The 24,420-nt window shown below is 39.9% G+C and overlaps 2 protein-coding genes across 5 annotated transcripts in view; both read right to left on the reverse strand.

The window, feature by feature from the left end:
- The window catches only part of ITGA1 (integrin subunit alpha 1), a 147,823-nt gene that overhangs the window by 112,223 nt on the left and 11,180 nt on the right, over positions 1-24,420 (reverse strand).
- Positions 18,936-23,643, reverse strand: PELO (pelota mRNA surveillance and ribosome rescue factor). The gene is made up of 2 exons (XM_001497587.7): positions 22,564-23,643; positions 18,936-22,281 (listed from the first exon to the last, which is right to left on the reverse strand). Exons 1-2 carry the CDS (start codon positions 23,287-23,289, stop codon positions 21,850-21,852), a joined length of 1,158 nt encoding a protein of 385 aa, XP_001497637.1. The 5' UTR covers positions 23,290-23,643; the 3' UTR covers positions 18,936-21,849.

A 24,420-nucleotide genomic window follows, 5' to 3' on the forward strand; every position in this document is an offset into this window, starting at 1 on the left:
TTCCAAGGTGTGGACCTAGCACCACTTGTCAAGCCACGCTGTGGTGGCATCCCACGTGAAATAGAGGAAAATTGGCACAAGATGTTAGCTCAGTACCAATTTTCCTCACACACACAAAAAAATAAAGAAAACATTAAACACAGAGCTACCATATTTCCCAACAATTTCACCCCTGGGTATAAGACTCCAAAGATTTGAAAACATATGTTCACACAAAAACTTGTACATGATTGCTCATAGCAGGACTAGTCAGGATAGCCAAAAAATGGAAACAACCCAAATATCCATCAACTGACGAATGGATAAACAAAATGTGATGTGTCCATACAATGGAATATTATTCAGCTATAAAAAGGAACACAGTACTGATGCATGTCACAACATGAATGAACCCTGGAAACATCATAAGTGAAAGGAGCCAGTCACAAAAGGCCACATATCATGTAACTCCATTTACATGAAATATAAACAATTGGCATTTTCATAGAAATAGAAAGTAGATTTGTTGTTTCCAGGGCCTGAGAGGAGGGTGGAATGGGAGTGACTGCTTCACGGATATGGGGTTTCTGTTTGGGGTCGTGAAAAAGTTCTGGAACTAGATAGTGGTAATGGATGCACAGTACTGTAAATGTACTTAATGCCACTGAATTGCAACTTTAAAATGATTAAATGGTAGATTTTATTTTATGTTTATTTTACCACAATAAAAAAACATACAAAGCAGCTCAATTACTCACCCTAATCATACAATATGATTTTATTAAATTAAACATTTCTTTTGAGGTAATTGTAGATCCACATGCAGTTGTAATGAGTAATACATAGAATTCCTGTGTACCCTTTACCCAATTTGCTTTTTAAAGAATCTTCAGTTGTTGTTTTTCCTATTAAAAACAATAAAATAAAAATTTTAAAAGTAACTTCTCTTTGGTGGCTAATACTGGATTGTGTAATTGGGCATTCTGCAAATTGGGCTTCCTGCCATTAAAACTGGGCAAAAGAACAATACGTTTTACTTGGTTACTTATCAGTCCATTAAGAGAGAACAATCTTCCCAGCTATTTTATCTTTAACGGGAGACAAAAGGAAACACAAATAATGATAGATATTATAATTTGGATGATTCATGTACGTATTCAAATGTATCTTGTATTTTGATAAGTGATTTATAATTGTGTGTGTGTATATATACATTTTTCTTTTTTCTTTTAACCCATAGAACAAAGCATGGTCAGGGCTGAAAGAAATTAGGTCACAGACCATTAAGTATGAGAATATAAAACAAATACAGCACTGTTAATCTAGGGTGCATTTTCTTCAAGCTATAACTCTTCAAACATCTGACATCCCATCTACCTGGAGAGTGTAGAAATGTTCAGGATATTTTGTACACTGGAGAAATAAATTGGCAAGAGCTGATGATATTTTTAATTTCTTTGTAAGGCTATTACAGGCATACAAAATCTATTCTATTTTCTAAGCATGTGAGAAAATTTAAAAAGAAAGGCTAAAAGCATGATTCGTCCTTTCCCCTTCCTTTTTCCTTGTTTTCTTCTGGTTTCCAATTCTTTCTCTTCATTTGCCTGTATTTTACCACTCTCTGTGCTGCTTTCTCAGTCTCCATTGGGATATTTCAATGCCCAATCATAAGCTAAACATTGACCAAGTAAATAAACACTTAACTGGTTGTGGGTTCTGCCTACAGCAGAATCATGGGATCAGAACTGTAACTAGAAGAGATTTCAGGACTTAGGCGACCTCCGTTTTCATAAGGCAGAAAGAGATTGGGGGGTCAGAGAGAATAAGATGGCCTTCAACGTCACTCACTATAAATGCATACATTTAAATGTTCATTTGTGATTAAATATCTTTAATCAAGTAATGAAATTGACAGTAATATGAATATCATATAGACTTTCTCACTAATTTTGAAAATGATTACCTTCTCCAATATTTCATTCATCAAAAATAATTTGAACTGGCCTCAATCACATTTGTCTTCTTTATTAATGTCTCTGTATCTTAAATAGCTCTGTACTTTCTACAATGTTTTTTAAAGAATGTTTTTTAAAAATTCATGATCATTTAAAATGCTTAAATACTCCATACAAATCAAGTGCCACCATTTTGATCGTTCAGTTTGTCTCTTGCTCAGAGGCTTGTCTAGGATTCCGAAGAATCTCAGGAGAGTCAGAGCACCACTGAGAGACCTCACTCACTGTAAAGCATTTTGGACTTAGCTCCTTGGAACCCTGCTTTGAGCACACACTGAAGGAACCCGAGTGTGCCCTTGAGGAATCTCAGAAGGCTACAGCTGGAAAAGGCCTTATGCAGAACATCTAATTAGACAGTGTCCTTAAATGATGAGAACACTGAGGCCCAAGAAGTTCAAATATCTTGCCTAAGATACCAGGGCTAGTTTGCTGATGAAACCCAGAGGAGACAACAATTCCCTTGCTCTTGTTTGCGTTCCTTGTCCACTATCCTGCACCATGAAGCACAGGAAGCAATGATGAGCCATCTTCCCTATGCATCCCCGGGATGTAATTACAGCTCATGTAAGGCGGAAAGATTAGAGGCAATAGGCCTTCTACAGTCTTGCAGCTGTGTTTCCCCTGGGCAAAACAATGTCACGGGTAGAGGCTAGAATAGGGACAGGTGAGGGAGCGAAGTCAAGAGACAGACTTCCAGTTGGCAACAGGTTGAGAGGCCCCATGGCCAGGAGCCACCCAAGTGTCCCACAGCCCTGGACAGACCAACCAGGGTACTCAGCTGCCAGCTCTTCTAGGAAACTAGAAACATTGTTGCCTCCCTGGGATTGAGTGAATTGCCTGGCTCCCACCCAATACAAACTGAACAATGTCCGTCCAACAATGGGAGGGGGAGGGGAAGAAGCTGGCTGGAGGAGGACTGGGTTTCATCTTAGTTATCTCTTTATCTCCTGTGCCTTCCCTAATAAAATAAACGCTCAAAATATATTTATTTGAATAGAATAACTAATTATAGCTAGAACTTTGTCACCAGTCTACCTTAGGCAAAACATTTCTCTTCTCTGAGCCTCAATTTCCAAGTCTGCCAAGTAGAAATGCTAATAATGATCCTTGTGGTATTGTTCTGAGATTGAAATGAGATTCTGCATGTGAACACCATTTGGGAACTCTAGAGCATTCTAAAATATAAAGGCTCAAAGGTTAGAAAACTGCCTCCACACGGAAACATCTCAAATAGGGCCAGTGCCAATTTTGTTATTGACATTCTTCTATTCCACAAAATATATGCAATTGAAATTGTAAGAATACAGTATGCCTACTATAATGTGATATAGTTATTCCAAAAAAGCAACTTCATGTTTTCTACAAAGTCACATGTAGATATAATAGAGCTTGCGATAAAAAATAGATTAGGAGCAGCCTACTCAAAACCTACACAGCTTTTTAGCCAAAGCACAAACAAAACCAGTAACAACCTAAATAAAAATACTAGCTTGATTTTAAAGGCATGTAAAATTCCTAATAAATAAACAGTACACTAATTATAGGACTTCAATGGAGGAGAGTAAGAAAATGTTGAGGCTTCAGAGCGATAGGGACAAGAGGAAATGAACTGAGTTTGGGGCCAACTGTGTAATAATCCCTTCCAAGAAATCACACATCTGGCAAAACAAAGCCAAGTGAAAGAACGTAAGGAGAATGAGCATCACATACATACTGTATTAGTAAATGCTTGCTGGGTCCAGCTCTTTGGGTACTTGGCATTCAGGTGCTGGTATTTGGTGGCATGAAGATTAAGGTGCTGGGAAAACCACATTATAGTGAGAGGTGTAATAGCAGCATCATTGCCCTGTTTACCATTTATGTATGAGCTAACTTGCTTAGCAACATGCACCTGAACAGAGTAGACTCTATTCTTCTTTTATGGGTTTTAACAGGGCCATTTTCACTCAGAATGGGAAAAAGAGAGCAGACAAAACACATAGTTTTTTGACTAATATAGGTTCCTGGATCCTGCGACCGACTTCTCAGTTTCATCCATTGGACATAGTTGAGAAACACCGATCCAAACTAAAATCCCTAAGCAGTCTAGAACTTGGAACTAAAGGAAGTCATCCTTACTCTGCTATTGCTTGGTACCAAAGTTTACTGAATACACATCTCCAAATTTACTGGTGTATATAAAATTGCCTTTATCTACTAATCAACCAACACTTATTTATTGAGTACACATTAACACATAATTGTTTTCCTGCAGTGACTGTAACTGGAGAAACAAGATACACACACACACAAACACTTAGGAAGCAGGCTAGCAACCCAAAGGCATATATGACATGATGCCGATGTTAAGGATTATATAGTTAGACACAAGTTTCATCTGTCCACTAAACTAAAGGGCAGAGAATTTTAAACACAACCTTAAAATGAAATAACAAGCAGAATGTAGCAAACATCCTATCAGCGGATGTTCTTGTTGAAACCAACTAAATGAAAACTGAGATATTATTATAAGTTTCTTATTAGTCCTTCTCTGCTAGATTTTTGGACTCAGCACAAGAACCAAGTGCTTTATATGTTTTTCTGTGACAATTAGGAAATTAATCCTCACCAATTATCACGAAACATCCATGTGCTTCTCCATATTGCCCAGCCTCCCTTGCAGTTAGGTGGGAGTCACGTCAGCTGATTTCTGGTCAACGAATGATGAGCAGAAGTGATCATGTGTCGCCTCCAGCCAAGGCAGTTAAGAGCAGGTGCACTGTTCCCTATCTATACCTTTTTCTTCCCTTCTACCGTAACCTTAGAGGCACGTGTTCCTGACGGCATATCACAGAGGAAGTGGGATCCTCCAACCCACACCAGATTGAGACACATGGGAGAAATAAAGTCAGCGTCAAGCCACTGACATTTTAAGGTCTTTTGATAGCTAAGTGTGTTTACTTCGTTATTACTTTTGCACAAAGCTTCTGATTCCTAGATACTCTCAAACTACAATAGAATTAGAATTTATAAAATTAGAACTAGAATTGCTAAATAATGAGAAATTGGGTGCCCTTCTAATGTACACGTTAATGCTGGATGCTTTGTTAAGGCACTGAGGATTGAGTTGGCTTCTTATGTTACTACGGCAAAAAAGAGATGCACTAGCTGTTTCCAATTTTCAAAATTCTCTAATGGTCTAGGCATTGCATTACTTTCAGTCTCTTCCTGGAGAGAGAAATCACACAAAAACATTCCTAAAAGGCATTGTTTAAGGTGGATGTGGGAAATGGTTATAAAAAGACGGAGGTCTAAGCCTTACTGGTTTCATCCCTGCAGGAAATTCCTTAGAACACAATGGCTTGATGCTGTCAGGTAAGCCATCCTTGAATGTCCTTCTCAGGAAGTTCACAAAATATTCCTGTGCAGCAGAAGGAAATCCTGTCCTAGACATTCATGTAATGGGTTGGAGTCCAATTTTGAAATCTGTCTACCACAGAAAAATAGTAAAGCCTATTGTGCAAACACGCACGGCTCTGTTAGAACTTCAAAAAGTACTAATGAAATGCAAGCTGATTACAACGTGATTTACATACCAGCATCTCAACTGAATAAACTTAGAGAATCACACTATTTTTTAAAACTCAGCAAGCCATGATGTTAAAGGAATAGATGTATATACTAAGGTTATGTTTATACAACTGCTGAGTTAATAACCCGAGTTTATGTTCGTACACATTTTTTTCTTTAGATAAGTTATCTTAATTATGACTAATTTGTACATACACTCTATATCATGCTTTAGGCCATGGATCAGCATACTGTGTCCTACGGGCCACCCACCACTGGTCTTTGTAAACAAAGTTTTTTATTGGAACAGAGTTATACCCTAGAGTTGTCTGTGGCTGCTTTTGCACTACAAAGGCAGAGTTAAGTAGTCACTATAGAGACCATATGGCCTGCAAAGGCTAAAAAATGTACTCTCTCTGACCGCTCACAAAAAAAGGGCTGCTGATCTCTGCTAGAAATAAAGATGAAACAACTTTTTAAGACATGTATATTACAATTTGAATATGCAAAGAATATATTTACGAATATTTTAGATCTTCATAAATCTGTACCATCTTAATCTCCTATACTTAAACAAATCAAAGGCAAGAAATAGGGCAAGATTCTGGCAGATGAAAGAGATGTGATTCTGCCTTTGCACTGTTTTTAATCTTGATGTATGAAAGCACAACGGCAGATTTCTGCAGATTTCTATCATTATCCCATAATGATATTTGCCTTCTCAAACTATTTTAGTTTCTTTGGGAGGAAGAATCTCTATATGGTCAGGACACAAAACCTTTAAAAATGACATTCATTTTGTATTTCCTCAAAGGAAGCGCTGCAACAAAGCCTTTGACCAGATCCCCCTAAGGCCACAGACTTAACAGGTATCGAGCATCTACCATGAAGGCCTAGTGCTTACATAAATGTTTCATAATCTAATTGTCCCCACATTTCCAGACGGCATTTTCCCATTTTATAGGTAAGTCTCCCAGTGGCTTAGTGATGCTCAAAATCACTTAGTTATGGACCCTAGGTTGCATCTAGTTCTCCTGAAACCAGGCCCAAGGCACTTTCTACTCCCCCCTTGCATTCAGCAATTCTGGTATATTAAACTCTGACCGACTTTTACAAAAAGTAAAGAAAGCCAAATAAGGGAAAACAAGTTTTGAAAAGATTAGCATCTTATTAGGTTTGAACCAGACTAAATGTTTAATGGAAAAAATTCTTCAGATACGATTTCTTAGTGGATAGCATTTAAAGCTTTAGAATGTGTTGGGTCTGAGAGGTTTTAAGCTGTTCTAAATTGATTCCAAACTGACACAAGTTTATCACCGCAAGTGCTTCCATCTCTTTTTGCTTTTAAGGCGCCAAATCTCTCCAAGCAAAGGAAACCAGCTGCTGGGTGACACTACTTGAAAACATTACTCTGAAGAAAACCCCCATCTGCTGTAGCCAGTCATAATACAGACAGACTTTTACTAGTATTATTTTTCCCATGAACCAGGATAAAAGTGAAAAGGCCTGAGAGGGAATAAACACACCACTTTCCAGAAATACAGAGCATTGGAAAAGAGCTTTGCTATCTCCCCAGGAGGATTACACCTCCAACACTCTAGGATGAGATGTGCAAGCAAATCAGCTCTGAGATGTGCTCCTCCCCTCTGAACACAGCCACATGGTCCTTCCTTGGTAACTAGGGCCCTGGTCTCTATTCTAAGGAATGGCTGGGGTGGATGATGATGGGCTTGTTGACTCTCTTTCAGCCTGTGAGTGAGCTCTTAATTGACTACTTCACAAAACAGCCCACTTAATAGCCCTCGATTCCTTATCCTTCCCCATGAATGAATGAGTTTCCAGGGTGTTCATGTTGGGTGAGGGGCAACATGAAAATCTGCTGCCAAGGCTCAGGAACAATTCTTTTAGATGAATAGAAATAAACACTAACTTGATGGTTTAAGCTCTTAACTACGAGTGGCTTATATGTCCAACTGTCTGTAAGACATCATTAATTTTCATCTTTCGTTGGTTTCCTTTCAGGATTGAAAATGTACTCAGTGTTCATGGACATTTATTGAGTTCCAAGGAGATAAATTTTAGATATAGCATATAAAACAGATAAAATGCCTTGAGCATTTACTTTGGGCCAAGCATTATAAAAGTGTCAATAATCTCACTTAATTTTCAGAAAACCCTATTAGGTTGGCACTTAGCTTCCAGGTGAGGAAACACTGAAATGGTCAGTATTAGAGATACTGAACCCAGGTGGTCTAACTCCAGAGCCTTCACCCTCAAGCACTACCTAATACCCTCTCCCTGTTATATGTTGTTCCTGCCTTTACGGAGTTTTTGTGACTAAGTTTCTGTTTAGTGATGCATTATAAATTAACCTTCCTTAATTTATCAAGAGTATAAGTCCACTTGTAATTACTAATTTTATTTTGTAAGAGAACCTCATATTATCAAATTGCATCATAAACACAACTACCATGACCATAAAGACATCTTACAATTAGGTACCTCCTTGGAGGAACAGTTTCAGATGATTGAATTGAGAAAGGTGATGACCTCATTGTTTTAGGATATAAGAATCATCTGGAAAGGATGATCGCTAAGTAGACATTCAGTTACATTCAATGTGGAAAGGCTTAGATCAACGTTTTCCAAACACGGGAGAAGAGATCGACCCTTCTCCATTCTTCCAACAAAGGCTCCAAAACTAGAGCCAAGACCAGTCCTGGGTAGGAATGTAGTCACCAGTGCTCCTCCCAACAACCACCCAAGCAAAGACCTCTCCTACCAAAGCCAGTCATGACCAGAGATGCTAAAGAGATGAACATGAGAGTGCAGGGTTGCTAGACAGCCAGTTAAATTTGAATCTAAGATAAACAACAAACAATTTTTTTAGAATAAGTATGTCCCGTACACTGTTTCCCTCACCCCATAAATTTGGCGACCTTAGAAAGGTACGAGAGAAGCTCCTGCTGTATGTTTTATATTTTTAACTTTGGCTCACTTCCAAATTTAGATTTAACTGTAGGAGAGTAAAAACCCGGATGAGTCTTGTTCTTTTAAATTTTTGTGGCCTACTCGGCTTAGCAGTTGCTGCCCGACAGGACATCTGGATACATTTGCTAGTTCCTCCTCCTCCATGCTGGAAGTTTGAGAGCTGATTGAAAAACAATGTTTAGGCCAAGGACAAGTGTGTTGGGAGTGGGGAGGTACAACATCATCTTCCTCTTTCCTGGCTTCCATTTCCTTCCAGAACCAAATGTCAGCTGGGGAAAAGCAGCAATAAGAGCTGTAAGCGGCCTGAGGTGACCTCAAGAAGACCTGAGACTGTAGAAGCCAAGCTTTCCCTGAGTCTCCAGCACTTCCGTCATGCTCCTGGAGGAATACCAAATCTCTCACTGAGAATTTCTCAGGCTGAAAATTTAGAGATCAACTGACCTCCACAGCTGGTCAGGTGCCCAGATGGTACATCTGGTACAAAGATGCAATAGCAAGGAGGAATAAAACAAAGTTAAATAGAGCTCTAAGTTAAACACGTCCAGGTATTTTGCTTAAATCATATTTACTCCTTGGAACTCTATGAAGAAAGTTTTATCAATTTTCCCATTTACAGATTGAAGCTCATAAATAGATTTGAGGATCATAAAGGTAACATGATTTGCCCAAGGTCATGGAGCTCATCTGCAGCAGAGCTAAGCGTTTCTTAGTTCAGAGCCAATGTTCTTACCACTGCTGCCTACCGACTGAGTGAAAGACATTCAGAGATGGCCCATCCTCCAATACCATCTTCCCAGGTGATTCCAGCCAATGATGATGTCTTCCTGTTGTCAACAATTGTAGTTTTGCTCTCTGTACAATATATGATTTTGCCGTCTTGTTCTGTATTACATCATTCTTGCATCCCAAGATTTATAAGCTCCATCCTTCAAGGAGTGGGAACCAAGTTCTCTAATTTTTTGTAAACCCCCACTGTAACTAGTAACACATGTGCATGTAAAAGGCATCAATAAACATTCACAAACTGGTCACTATTAGTCCTCATTGTGAGTTTCTCATAGCAAGTCCAAGATACGTAAAGGTATAGACATATTCTAGAAGGAGGCATTAAAGCCAAAGAAATACATTCCCCTCAACAACTTTTTAAAGTTGCCTTTTCAGCAGTGGAGATCAATTAACCCACAATTTCACAATTTTTTCTATGTTCCACCTCTTTTTTTCTTAGCCAGACAGCTGACTAATATTGTGGCCCAGAAGACACTAAAGCCAACTGGCCTACTCCACGATGAAGCAACATGGTTGAACCTGGCTGTAGGTAAGGAACACCTGGGAAGTTTTTTAAATGGACTGATGCCTGGGCCCCTTTCCCAAACAGTCTGACTTAATTGTCTGGGGGTGGGGCCCAGTCAACTCTGATTTTAAAACCCTAGTTGACTCTAATATGCTGCCTGGTCCGAGAACCACAGGCCAAACTGAAAGAACATTCCAGTAAAAATAAAGACCTGTGTTTTCTCATTGCCTAATCCTTTGGGACAGCAAGCAAAGTCGATAGGAGAGAAGAATAACAAGAAGGAAAGTGGCAGGACTATGCCACTTGGCATGCCACTGGAATGTGGCAAACTATTCAAAAATATTTGTAAACCTCAAAATTTTTGTGCACCTATTGACAAAGCGTTTTAAACAACTATTTCTCCCCTAATGCTCAAGTTTTAAGGCCTCCAACAACTTTGAAAATATGGGAGTATTTGGCAAAGCATTCCAAATAAATGACCCTCAGCTCTGGAATTTGCTCCTTCTATCAGGCTGCTCTCTTTAGTAGTCAGCCAAACCCCAAATCTGGCAGCTTTTGGAATATGGTGCAAAACAGATTCTTTTTAAACCTGAGAGTCACTGAGGATTTATTTTGCTGGAAAGATATGACTTTTAAAAATAATAAGCAACTATTGCTACTGTACCAAATAGAATCAGAGATCTGCAAGAGTGACTACGAATTCAAAAGCCACTCGTCTTCCCTCGTTCTGCTAATGAAGAAACAGGCTCGAAAGGATGAAATGATTTCCTCAAGTCACACAACCTACTGGCAGGGCCTGGGCACATCCTGAACTCCTGATTCACAGGCCAGTTCTGACATTTGCTCGACCACAGCCAGAGTCCTCTGAGAATGGTGTGAAAGATTTTTTCTGTGATTCATAGTTGGTTATTCACAAATGCAATGTTTTTGCAAATGCTTATATATCTTCTGTAACTGTAGCCAACAGTGTGTAAATTACATTGTAATTTTTGGTGGGCAACATCTGTTCCATAGTCTCAAGTATAAAATCTGGTTATGTTACTTTCTTCTTTTTTTGAGGAAGATTATCCCTGAGCTAACATCTGTCACCAATCCTCCTCTTTTTGTTGAGGAGGATTGGTCCTGAGCTAACACCCGTGCCCATCTTCCTCTATTTTATATGTGGGATGCCTGCCACAGCATGGCCTGATAAGAGATGCGTAGGTCTGCACCTGGGATCCAAACCAGCAAACCCAGGGCCACCGAAGTGGAGTGTGTGAGTTTAACCACTATGCCACCAGGCTCGCCCCTATGTTACTTTCTTGATCCTGACAATAAAAAGTTTCTAATTCATCTAGAAGGGCATATGTGAACCCTTGCATCAAATGCATATCTAAGAGCTTTAAAGCCACAACAAACCATTACAAAAAGGCCGTGTCTCTCTCCACATCACCTGCCTACTCACCCCATTTCCCACTATGTTTGACTGTGACCTAGGTAAAGTATAGGAGCCAGAGATAGGGATGAAAACGATTCCCAGAAAGGCAAGAAACATTCTAATACTCATTAAGCTCTATTAAGTTCTAGGCAAGGAGTTAGGCCCAGAGTGAGAAATTTACTATGGTGATAACAGACTCATTTTCTTAAAAATATATGACTACATTTAATGAGGCAGATAACTAATTTTGTCTCAGTTCTTCCCACTTCCCCACATTCCACACGTTATTCCATTTCCTTTCACTCAGACTGAGAATACCATTGGGACACAAAGGGTCACAGAACTGTTCCCAGAGTTCATTCTTCCTCCTAAAATATATTGTGCTCTTTCTCCCTTCTGCAGAAAGTTTCCTTTCCCTCCACCACACCCAAATCCATGTTGGCCATTTAGTGAAATACACAACTTAAGAGAGAAGTTGCTATTGTTTATTAAGGTGTTTTCCTGAATTTTACACCAAGGATAAAATGATGAACTAAGAGAAGAAAGACCCCAGTGGGTCTTCCTGCTGTCCAGCCTCTGGGCCTTCCCAGAACCCAGCCAGCTCTCTGTCACTCCTTCCTGACAGCAGGCCCAGCAGTCTGCTTCCATTTGCCTGAGGTGGCTGCCACCACCTACTCTATCCTCGACATCCTTTTTCCCAAGAATGGCTGTGGAGTGGGACATGACGTCCTATGCTTCTCCCCTCACCATCCCCTTCCTTGCTGTCCTGAAAAAAGCAACAAACTCTCTTTTCTGGTTTAACCGTTTTGCTGTTAGTCATGAAAGAGAAACAGGAAATAAACAAAAACAGGGAAAATACAAAGCTCCCAGAATCTTTCAAAGTCCTTTCAGTCAAGGTCCTTGGTCCATATTTCTGATTCCACTGATGCCTTTTTCCCTTCTTCTGAGGGTAGGACGTGATGCAATCTCCTTTCTCCAGGATGTCTCCTCTCCTCAGGTTTGTTGACTCTTTACTATAAATATTTAACATCTAGAGAGCTCAGGACTTACAGGGATCACTACACAGAAGAAAAAAACGTTACCAAGTAAATCTGAGAGGCTTTAAAAGAGGAATGACCTCAGTTCCCTTGCCTCATCTCTCTAGAAAGTAATGGAAGATCAGTGTGAGCTTCTGGAATTTATCATTTTAAGCTCTGATAGCATTGCCTCAGAGAAGCCAGGCTGAGTTAAGAGCACCCTCTGAGCTCCCATATTCCTGCACAGTGCTTATTCCTGCATTTCTTATTTCACCCTCCTGCACTATTGCAGGAATTTTGTGAATGCTTGTTTACCGTCTGTTGCCCATCCTAGACTGGGTTTCCCTGGAAAGAAGGGACTGTGATCATCTCTATAATAAGTTTGCAGAGTGCCTGCTCCATAGTAGCTGCTTAGGAAATGTGTGCCAGAAGAATGGAATGGTTCTCAGAAGCAGAAAGGCAGGAGGCAGAATTTTTCTCTAGCAGAAGATAGCAGAATCTAGCAGAAGAAGATTCTCCAAGGAATAAACAACCCGACTTCAAAGCTGGGTTCAGGTCTCGGTGATGCTGCTGAGACGGACACTGTCTTGCCCCAAAATGAAGAATTATTTGATAAATAAGGAGGGTTACGGCATTTTAAAATCCCACATTGTTTCCTGTTTTTCTACCCCAACCACCTCCCAATGTGCACTGGTGACAAGAAAATGGGTAAGAAATCAGAATAGGATGAATCAAACAGGAAGGGGGGCCCTACGAAAAACTGCTGTTTGTGTGTCTTAGAGCAAGTTACCAACCCTCTCTGGGCCTCAGTTTACATCCACATCATGAAGTGAGTCAGATGACATTTAAGTTTCCTTATAGTGTTAACCTTCTATGATTCTAAATGATCCAGAGCCATGTACCATGATGTATTTTCAATCTTCCTCTCCTCCACCTCATAAAAAAAAGTGATTTCTACCATTCTCAATGATACACTCGAAGAGGAAGAAAAAATTATAAATTATGGTCACAGGATCAATGAGCTGAAACACAAGATTAAAATATGTTTTATATCCACAAAGCAATTTTTCACAGTGGTGTCAAACAAAAAGTTCTAGTCAATGTTTACACTAGGACTTGATGAAAAATTCCAGACATAAAACTTCTGGAACTCAGACTTGAACTCAGAGGACCTCCCACCTCTAAATAAATTTTACAACTAAAATCTATTGGGATTTTTTTTTCCTTAATAAGAGTTCATCTTTCAACAGTTATTTGAGTTTTCTTATTGGGACAATCATAGTATAGTAAAACTCTGGCTACCTGGAACTCTCATTCTAGGTATGACAGATAGCTAAAGAATTCTTTAAGTGCCACTATCTTTTAATAATTTTAGAGGAAAATCATTTTGAAAGACATTATATTTCCTTGACTTCTTTAACAGAATACACTGAATGTAATTCAATCTTTTCCTCAGTATGAACACCAGTTACCGTAACCCAGTCATGTCCTCAGGCCCCAGTGAAATACTTTTAAGCTTAGACCTTTTTTTCTTTTGATGGTGCTTTAGGATCCACCTGAGCTGTCAGCTGTCACTTTTCATTACTGTCACCTCCATGTCAGCTGGGCCACTTATGGTGGGTCATCTCGCCCTTAATATTTAATTTGCTGATTAAAGGCAGGGAAAGTTTTCTTAATTATTCTTTGCATGTCTAAGGGTAGCATAGTTCCTGCTACTTAAGGTACTTAGTAAATGTTTGTTGAAAGAATCCATTAATAAACATAGTAAGTTTAAAAATTTAAAAAAAAAAGGTTGCTAAAACTAGGTGTGAAATAATGATAGATGCTGAGTAAAGGCTTGAGAGGCTTGCTCTAATACACAGACTTGCAACAGTTTCTGTACACGTTCTAATTCTCAACTATATTCCAGATAGAGTAGAGTGCCATAGGATTGAGTTCCTCATTTTTCATGAGAGATGAAAAATGATATTGGTAGGTTTACAAACAACATATGAAATGATAGCATAAACTTCAGCCAATTATATAAAATTTAGTGTTATCAAATAATTCTTCTATTTCTAGGCACACTTGACCTACTCCAAACAGACAACAGATGAATGGAACCGGCGTTCTTATATTTTTTAGGGAGTTGCTTGATTGCGCACCTCATCACACCCACGAGCTATGTGATTTTGGACAAATTATTTAGTCTCTTTTAATCTCAGTTTGCTTATCTGAAAATAGTAATGACAAAACCTTTCTCACAGGGTGCTTGAAAGAATTAAATATTCATTTTAAAGCACTTATCATAGGCCTGGCCCTTAATAAGCACGAAGTTACTTTTATTGTGATACATGGTCTGTTCTGGGAGTTGAGACAGTGGTGCCAACCAGTTGTGTGCACGGCCCGGCGATGTGGCTGCAAAGACATTTTTCTCTTGTATTTGCTGTCTGGCAGACACTGCTGTGCCTCACTACTGGATATTTTGGGACCAAATATGGCACTGTAAATTGAAATAAGCTCTAAAGCTTGAAGTCTTCTAAGTTTCCTACGTCATAGAAAACAGGAATTTCTATTACACCAGCATTCTAAAGAATGGGATTTCAATGTGAGTAATGTTAAAATGATGAAGAAAAGGGAACTTGAAAAAAGACTGGTAATCCAAGTCCCCACAATTTATTATAAAGATCGCAATCTTTAGCAACTGGCATCTGGAAATATACAACCTTCCCGTACTGAGGCCAATGATTATGGAATTAAAACACTCACTGTCAAAAACAAAAATGATAGCTTCAAATTTGTATGCAGCTAAAGTATTGCACACAAAAGTGAATTTTCCTCGAAAAGTGCATTAGTTTCTCCTCAATTTAAATGAACAAATTCACGATATCCCCATTTCTTTCCCAGTGTTATTTATCACAACAAAATATACTAACATGTTTCTTAAAATAGAGAAATTAAATACTGCAATATAAATGGGCTATCTTACAAATTGTTATACTCACATATCTATAAAGAGCACTCTAAAATATGGATGAGAATACAGACAGTGATACTATATCAAAAACTCCCTAAAAAGAAAGAATTCTTGCTATTCTTTCTTTAGATACGAGATTTTATGATCTCCACTTCAGCTTAACAAATATCTTTTGCCAATGTTTTTTCATGGTCTTTCTAATCTATCTCCTTACTGAACTCGGCCAATTTCTTTTTCACTTCTAGTGAAGTTTACCCACTACTTGATGATTATGTTAAGTAACTCCTCAGATTGTCTTCCTTGCTAAATTCCAACACTGTTACTATAGATCCTACTTTCCAACCTATTAACTAGCTGTATAGCTGCTTTTGATTCTTTTCTTTTTCTTTTTTTGGTGAGGAAGATTTTCACTGAGCTAACATCTGTGCCAATCTTCCTCTATTTTATAAGTGGGATGCTGCCACGGCATGACTTGCTGAGCAGTGTGTAGGTCCACGCTCTGGATCTGAACCTGTGAACCCCAGGCCACCGAAGCTGAGTGTGCGAACTTGACCATTATGCCACTGGGTTGGCCCCCTCGATTTTTTTCTAAATAAGGCATCTTTAATACACAAAAACATTATATGTGCATCTCAACTCCTCTTGAAATCATTTTGGCTTTTCAGTAACACTTTCGCACTAAACTTCTGAACTGACAAGTCATCAGTATTGACTCAGTACACATGATGCATTAAGAAAATCTTGAATAATACTTTTCTAAAATATAGTAGTCCCCCCTTATTTATGGTTTTGCTTTCCGTGGTTTCAGTTACCCTCGGTCAACCGTGGTCTGAAACTATTAAATGGAAAATTCCAGAAATAAACAAGTCATAAATTTTAAACTGCTCGCCTTCTGAGTAGCATGATGAAATCTCGAGCCATCCTGCTCTGTCCCGCCCAGGATGTGAACTGTCCCTTTGTCCAGTGTACCTATGCTGTATACACTGCCCACCCATTAGTCACGTAGCAGGGGTCTCGATTATCAGATCGATTGTCACAGTATAGGTATCACAATGCTTATGTTCAAATAACCCTTATTTTACTTAATAATGGCCCTAAAACACAAGAGGAGTGATGCTGGCAATTCGGATATGCCAGAGAAACTCATAAAGTGCTCCCAATAAGTGAAAAGGTAAAAGTTCTCAACTTAAGGAAAGAAAAACATTGTATGCTGAGGTTGCTAAGATTACGGTAATTTTTATTACAGTGTATTGTTATAATTGTCCTATGTTATTATTAGTTGTTAATCTCTTACTGTGCCTAATTTATAAATTAAACTTTATAATAAGTAGGTATGTAAAGGAAAAAACAGTATAAACAGGATTTGATGCTATCCGAGGCTTCAGGCATCCGCTGGGGGTCTTAGAATGTATCCCATGTGTATAAGGGGGGACTACAATACTAAATCTCCTAGAATAGTTAAAAACTGAATCATAGCATAAAGTTTAAGTATGCTGTCATCAATATGAAGAAAACTATTTTATTTAGGGTTTTAAAAACTTTATCTGAAATTGTGGTTCTTTTTTTAGTTGCTCTTCAAGTCTTCACTTTAGCTCTTGACCACTTGGGAACTCACTTACTGAAAAATGCGTTATCAACAAAACTATGGGCTGAGCAAAATCAAGTTTTAAAACAAATACAAATAAAACCTTGCAAAATTTATGCCACAATTATGACACCTGCAGTTCTGCAGGGAGTAAAAGAGGAAGTGGTGAGGGAAGGCAAAGACATCACATTAAGATGGGGAGCACGGACACTAAGGGTCCAATAGCAGTAACGCGCTCTAAACCTGGCCTGAATAAGATAGAACTTGCTAATAATTCCTGTACTTGGGAATCCTAAAAAAGTCTCTTAATAAATTCAATTTTCTATCCCCCCCAATCTTTTTTTAACTAGAACTTTCATATACTAAATTTCTAAATGTAAAAGTTTAATAAGACCCGCTTAAAAGCCAAATACAAAATTTGGTGTTTGCCCTGAAACTTAGAACTTCTTTATCTTGAGAACTTTTAAAAACTCAATTTCTGTGAAATCAACACTAGCTATTCTCCATGCATATCTGTAGTACACTATGGGGATCTGTAGGGGAAAAAATAATTATCGACCATATTAACTATTGGAATACATAAACATCTCCGCTTTGAATGATTATAATACAGATAATAGTCAAGTAGTATTTAAAGAGATTAAATATTGCCGTTTCCCTAGGCTTCTGTGCCTGGTCCTCTTTTTGTCTAGCTTTACTAATTCTTGCGAGGTCATTTTTTTTTTCTTTACGATTTCAGGTCTACTTATGTGCTGACAGTTCGTGTCATTATTCCCAGCCAAGCGCTTTTTCCTGAACCTCAGGCCTGTAGGCCTAATTGCCTAAGAGACGTTCATAGATTCATTCATTTGGTCATTCATTTAGTCAAAAATTCTTTGAGCATCTACTCTGTGCCAGGGATTGTTCTCAGCATTGGTGATAGAGCAATGAGCCTAACAGACAACACTCTCTGCCCTCATGAAAGTTACGTTCTAGACAGATGATAAGCAAAACAACTAAGTGAAAAAAGTGTTATAGAGAAAAATAAGACAAGGAAGGGCTTGGATGGGAATCTGGGAAAAGGTACATTTTTTTAAAAGGCTGTTTGGGAAGACTTTACTACGTAGGTGACATGTGAGCAAAAACCTGAAGGGAGTAAGGAAGTGAGTGTACAGAAATCTGGAGGGAAAGCACCAGGTGTCCCACAAGCACATCAAACCAGATGCACAACTGAACTACTCTTTCTCCTTCCAAGTCGGCTTCTCTTCCTCTATTTCCTGTCTGAATTGTGCCATCACCTCTTCCACCATTCAAGAAAAAAAGCTTGAGATTTACCACTTGACCCTACTCGTTCCGTAACTGAACAACAATCCACAGCCCAAGGCCCTTTGACCCCATCTCCTATCCTAATATCTCCTATTGACTTCTTTCCATCCCTATAGCAAGGATTATTGTTACTGCCTTGTCCAGGCCAACATCATTTTTCCTTTGGATTCTTCTAATATCCATTGTCTTAACTGCTCTTCTTGCCTCCAATCTTTCTTCCTCCAATCCATCCTTGATGCTACCCAACAATGAGGTTTGTGAAATGCAGAGTTTATCATGCCATTCCCCGGCTTCCACTTTTCGGTGGCTCTTCATTATGGACAAACCCCTACTCTTCAGGGTGGCACGGAGGGTCTAACGTGATTCGCACACTTGCCCTGCAGTCCTCCTCTGCCTAATCTCTCCAGGTTTCTCACCATCTTAGGTAAATTTACTGGCTCTAGTTCTGTGAAGTTCCTCCTAAAAGCGAGCCCTTACACACCTTCTACAAGTTACTTCGATAACAGTGATCTGTTTACATGTTTGTCTTTCCTAAACCCAGCTCGGTGCTTGGTTCAAAGCAGGCACTAAAAAAATGAATGGCTAATATTAAACATATTCCCCTTAATGACTGCTATAATATAAATATGTACACCCCATATCTAAGCTCCAGCCACAGGAAAAAGGGTTCCTCTCTCCTCAAACCCTCAGAATCACCTTAGGAACTCCTCAACATATTCTGAGACTGAATACAAACAGCCAGTCTTATTTGCTGGGAAAACCATCCATTTAAAAGCACAGCACTCCTTTTCCAGTAACAGCTTCTACTTCGGGGAATTCACGTATACACCATTTCATTTGTGCACTTTTATTTTTAGCAATAAAGAGAATTTCAGTTCCAGAATACATGAATTGCAGAAATTATGTCACTTCTGTCAAAGAAACTTTGAGGTTTGAGAGAAATCGTCATAGTGATTAAAAAAGGAAACTAAAGTTAGTGATAGGAAGTAAGTAGAGACAAAGGAAAGGTAGCTTTACAAAGCTACTCTAGCGGGATCTGAGAGGAAAAAGATCCAACTTACATATAAGGGGGTAATGAAAGTGTAATCCATAATCAACAATCCAGACATAAAATCAGCAAAATATTTAACATATAAATGGTGGACCAGGAATAGCAAAACGTAGTTTGATATGTATCATATGTAGAGCAAAATAAAACAGTTTGCAAGCTTCTCATTTATTGCGCCTAGTGGGGTAGCAAATGTTTGTTCACAACAAGAACCTGATGGTGAATGGAAATTTACAGTACATGATAGCAGGAGAGGTATGTTACTGGTAGTGTTTCCATTTGTTACTACATAGTCATTCCTTATTAATAAATAGCAATTGGAATTAGACAACTGAGTACAATTTCCAAAGACTTATGGTTCATTTTGTTTTTTAGATAACAGTAAAAAATAATTATTAGAATTTTTACTTTTATACGCTTGTCTCCATTTTGATATTTCTACCTATGCATCTAGGACAATTTATACTCTTGATAATGGTACAAAATGTAACTTTTTAAAAATAGAAATTCTCAAAGATATTTTAAATACTTTGTAGACATAAAAAACAGGGTTTTATTTAGAGAAGTGTTATGGAGAGTTAAACTGAATATTGGCTGGTTAACTCTCTCGAAAGACCTCAAAACTCAAATTTTTTTCTCTATGGCTGGCAACCCCAGCCAGAGATTTACCAGCATAGGGAGAATAAACTATAGCTTATTTTTGTCAGATTTTATTATGCACAGCAATCAACTGAAGATGTTAAAATACAGATTGCATCTCAGTAGGTCCAGGATAGAGCCCTGGATTCCAGGGCTGCTGCTGGTCCACAGACCATACACTTTTGAATAGCAAGGCCTTCAGTGGCTCTCAGCCTTTATGCCTATTGGAATCACCTGGGGAGGTTTAAACACTTCTAGGGGTGAAAGGTTATTTAATCTGGGGTCCAGTCTGGATACTGAGTTTTAAAAGCTCCCGAGAGATTAACAAGCAGCTCAATGTGTGAACCTATGGCCTAAAATGCATTGGTTAGGTCTACTGGTACGTTTTATCTCCCCTGGCTTCTATTACCGTAAGTACCACAGCTCGGAATAACCAGTACATAGATTATGAGAATAATAGATGCTACAAATCTCCATATTCTTACTGAGAATATGATCCATTATCAATCAGGTTCTAACATTAAGAATCTTAGTGGCTTCGCTTCTATACTCCTATCAAATTATTTAATAACATACTTTTAATAATACTTTCAAGTTAAATATTCATGGAATTATAATGAAATAATCTGAACTATTTTTAGATTAGGAGGTAGATATGTAAAAATGTGATTTTAAAGTATATGAGGTGTCTATTCCTAATTACAGAAAAAAAGGTTCAGATTAGTTAGGAAGTTTATAAAAAATAATCCCCAAACCTGGTACTTACACCAGGAGAAAAGCCCAGACAGAAAGGAAAAGCAAACGTTTACTCAGCATCCCTACTTGAAGTGGGTACCACTGATCCTGGAGTTACAAACTAAATTAGCACTCTGTCTTCATAAGGCCTTTCCTAATTACTGTGCTATGGTGAGGTTTATAAATGGTTAAGATGCAGTTCCATTCCTAGGCTCCCTCCCTAACTCTTAGAAATGCACATCAAAAATACTTAATAAAAAAAATATTGTAAACTCTCAGGTATTTGCAGAGATTCCCTAATTGTACTAAATAGTACTGGAGTTCAAGTCAACTGCCATATATTAACAATGTGACTTACTCGAACTTTCTGTTCTGAACAGGCTTTCTCACCCCTAAATAAGGGTGTAGAGAAAGTGCAATAAGAATGTGAAACACAGACTAACGCCACATACAAATATAAGATAGCATTAAGTCTATGACGAACGAAAAAATAAATACATAAATAGTGTGGCAGTGCAAAGAAATGGGGACTACTTCCAGCTTTGCCATTAGCCACGTGACAAGCAAATCATATGCCTTAGTCTCATTTTAAAAATAAAGATGCCTCAAATAGATTATCTTGAGAATCCCCAGCAGCTCACAACTCTATGATCTAAAAATACCTGATTAAGTGGTCCTCTATAGCAAATATGATTAATTCTAACACAAAAACACCAAGAGCTTACTTTTAACATGATTGGTTTAACAAGTCTCCTAAGAAAAATACCATTTTAAACTTGCCTTCAAGAAAAGTCTACTAATTATTTGGCTATAATTTAATAGCAAATAAACTTAAAAATTAAAAAAATGGGGAGTGTAGGGGAATTTGGGAGAAAAGGGATCAATAAAAGCAGTGTAAGAAACACTATGCAGAATTAAAATAATGTAAATTGAGGATAATGAAATATTAAAAAGCTTTTCCTAAGGAAAACTATTTCAAAGCATGAAGCAATGGGATTTTATGATCTATCCTAAAGAATATATAGGCGTTCTTATTAAATACACAAAATGTTTTTCATTACTGCAGGTAACTCATAATTCCTATATAAAATTATCCTAATTAATAAAGATGGTATACCGTACTTGGAGATTATTTCCTTTTAATTTATTCTTTAGTCTGAACACATGCCCTGCCAACCACAGAATACCTAGTGAGACTAAACACATGAGAAATCCCTGTTAAGGACCACAAAGTGTCACTCTCGCAGCTCCCGGTCACAAGGATGCTGAGAAAATGTAAGAGGGAAGGAGACCCAAGGTTGTCTGGATTCTAAGTTCCAATCATTAATCTTCTTCAGAACTGGAATCATCCTCTTGGTCAGAGAGTTCAGGGACAGGGAAGCGGAGAATGGCAGCTACTCCAGTCAACTGGCTGAGCTGTTCCCCAGAGACATGAAGACTGGAGAATATCCTAACAGTGCCTGCATTCTCTTTCACGCTGTCCACCAGCTTCACATACCGGCTCCGAGTGGCCACATCCTGGTGCCTGAAGAGCTCATCGCTGATGAGCAATGTGTCAATTGCCATGGCCTCATTGGCCTTCTCCACCTGCTTGAGTCCATAAAAAGCTCGGTCTGGTTCATGTTGTAACATTTTATAGAAGTCATCCAAGGCTTTTACTTCCCCAGCAGCTTTAGTGTCTGAAAGGCGGCTAGCCACGGCAGGGTCACAAAGGGCCTCCTTCAGGGAGTACTTGTGTCCAGAGGAGGCATGGACCTGGAATCACAAGGATAAAAGTGAGACGAAGGAATCTCTCAGAGCACCCATTAATCAGCCCACGATGACCTAAAGCCAACAGCTTTAGGTTTAAGGACTTCAGCAAAGTTTACTATATAATTTGCTAGCTATTTAACAGTTCTCCTTTCATTATCTCATTTACCATCCCAGTCAAGTAAAGACTGTCTCCTCTTGTACTTTTCCCAGTTTTAAAACTTTTAGAAGTAGTTTCTACAAATCCCTCTGCCCATTCTTAACCATCCCTGGGTAAGACTGTTTTACCTGAAGGAATTTGGACCGGTTTTCCAGGAGCACTTTGTTGTCGGTCTTCACGGCTTGTTGAAACATGTAGTCGCAGAACTGCTCCCTCACAAATCCGGGGCTGGCCACCAGGATGCACTTTACAACATCGAAGTGGATGTGGCGCTGGATGGCCTGGACCACCTGTTCATAGAACCGCTCCAAGGCCCGGTCATGCTGGGAGCAGTTGCCCTTCCGTTTCCGAGGGATGTTCACCTCCACCTTGGCCCGAGTGAGGGTCATACTGGGAGTGACTAAGCAGATATGGGCGAGGCCTTCCTGCATGACCACAGCTGCCACATCGGCGCTCCAGGCTGGGTCACAGGCCTGCTCGATGCGCTCCAGAACGACACTGTCCCACTGTTTCTTGGCCAGGGTGAACTGGCGGTTGGGCTCCAGCTCGATGGTGTGGTAAGCCCCCATCTTGACATACTCATTCTCTTGGATGTTGGTCCCCTTGACCCGCAGCTGGCAGGCCTGAGAGTCGAAGTCGATGGCCTCCACGCACAGAGTGAGGGTAGTGCGCACCCGGTTGCTTCCCACGCTGCCCGTGGAGGACTCGGTCTGTACCTTGCGGATGGTGGAGGCGCGCAAGCTGTCGCCCACCTGCACTAGATTGTAGGTGTGCCACATGTCCTCCGGCTCCTCGGGGACCAGGGTCACCTGGCCCGCATTGTCTTTCTCGATGTCCTTCCTCACGAGCCTCATGACCTTGGCAGGGGCTCGCTGCCGGCACAAGAGGAACCGAGGGGGTCCCCACCGGGCCGGGGGCAGGGAGGGGAAAGGAAGTCTAGGCCGGGAAGGGGGCGGGGTCCGCTTCCTACAGCACTTGCCTGGCGGAAAGGGACTACTCTACGTCCAACTCAAGCGGGCGAGGCGGAGCACCAGCCTTTCTTCCCTCAGTCTCCGGCGGGCCGCGCGAAACCGGCACGAGAAACACCGCAGCGAACGCCGCACTCCCCGCGGTTCCAGCCGCCAGCACAAATCAAGCGGCTGATGCAATGAGGGCGCATGCGCACGTCTTACGCACCAAGGGGGAGGCGGAGCCGCATTTGCGCCTGCGCAAGCGGGCAGGCGCCCCTGACAGACGAACCAGCTAAGGAAAGCGCGCGGAATCTTTCGTGGCAAGTCGTTTATTTTAATGCTGACCTTTCACTTCCTAAGTTTTCTCTTCTCTCCCTGTTTGTGAAGAATCTTGAGGAGTATGGGAGTGCAAATATGGTTTTTTCAACTGCGTGCAGTTGCCGCTCTACACCTTCTCCCTCCGGGTAAATACAATTTCAAAACTTATCTAAAAGTAAAAGGAACTGTCAAAAAGTGCAGACTTGGCCCCAAACGTCCAAACTATTCCCAGCTTTGCTCCCGGCTTATCCGCACGCAGACGCTACACGCCTGTTGGAGTTGGCAGGTCCAGACGTTGTTTCTAAGAACGACTGGTCAGGTGGTTCTGAGCTCTGAGCAACGTGCTCAGCTGTTTTCTGCGCTTAGTTACCGAGTCTGCACGATCTGATTAACCCAAATGTTAAAGCGCTGATTCCAGAGAGAGAAGAGATCATCTGCGGAATTTAACCCTGGGTGGACCTCTCAGTTGCTTGACCTGATGTCCTGGGAATCCCATAATCCAAAATTGGCAGTCTCAGCTTTCCGCAACTCAGTGAAATGGTTAGGGTGGGGGTTGGGTCGCAATAGATTAGGGCAGGATAAGCTAAACTGAGAGCTGAGGCTATGGGAAGAGGGGAAAAACTGATCTACTGTGACCGACCCTGATGGAATAGCTACAGAATTGATTTCAAAGAAAATCCTTAAGTCATTTAACATTTTTTATTGGAAAGGGGGAGC

This window comes from Equus caballus, chromosome 21 (assembly GCF_041296265.1).
Source record: "Equus caballus isolate H_3958 breed thoroughbred chromosome 21, TB-T2T, whole genome shotgun sequence".
Classification (NCBI taxonomy): Eukaryota; Metazoa; Chordata; class Mammalia; order Perissodactyla; family Equidae; genus Equus; species Equus caballus.

Bases quoted from the DNA above. Each gene is read 5' to 3' on its own strand.
- PELO (XM_001497587.7), bottom strand. From the start codon at position 23,289: ATGAGGCTCGTGAGGAAGGACATCGAGAAAGACAATGCGGGCCAGGTG. The intron at 22,282-22,563 runs GTAAAACAGTCT...TTGTGATTCCAG, and splicing joins ACCGGTCCAAATTCCTTCAG to GTCCATGCCTCCTCTGGACA.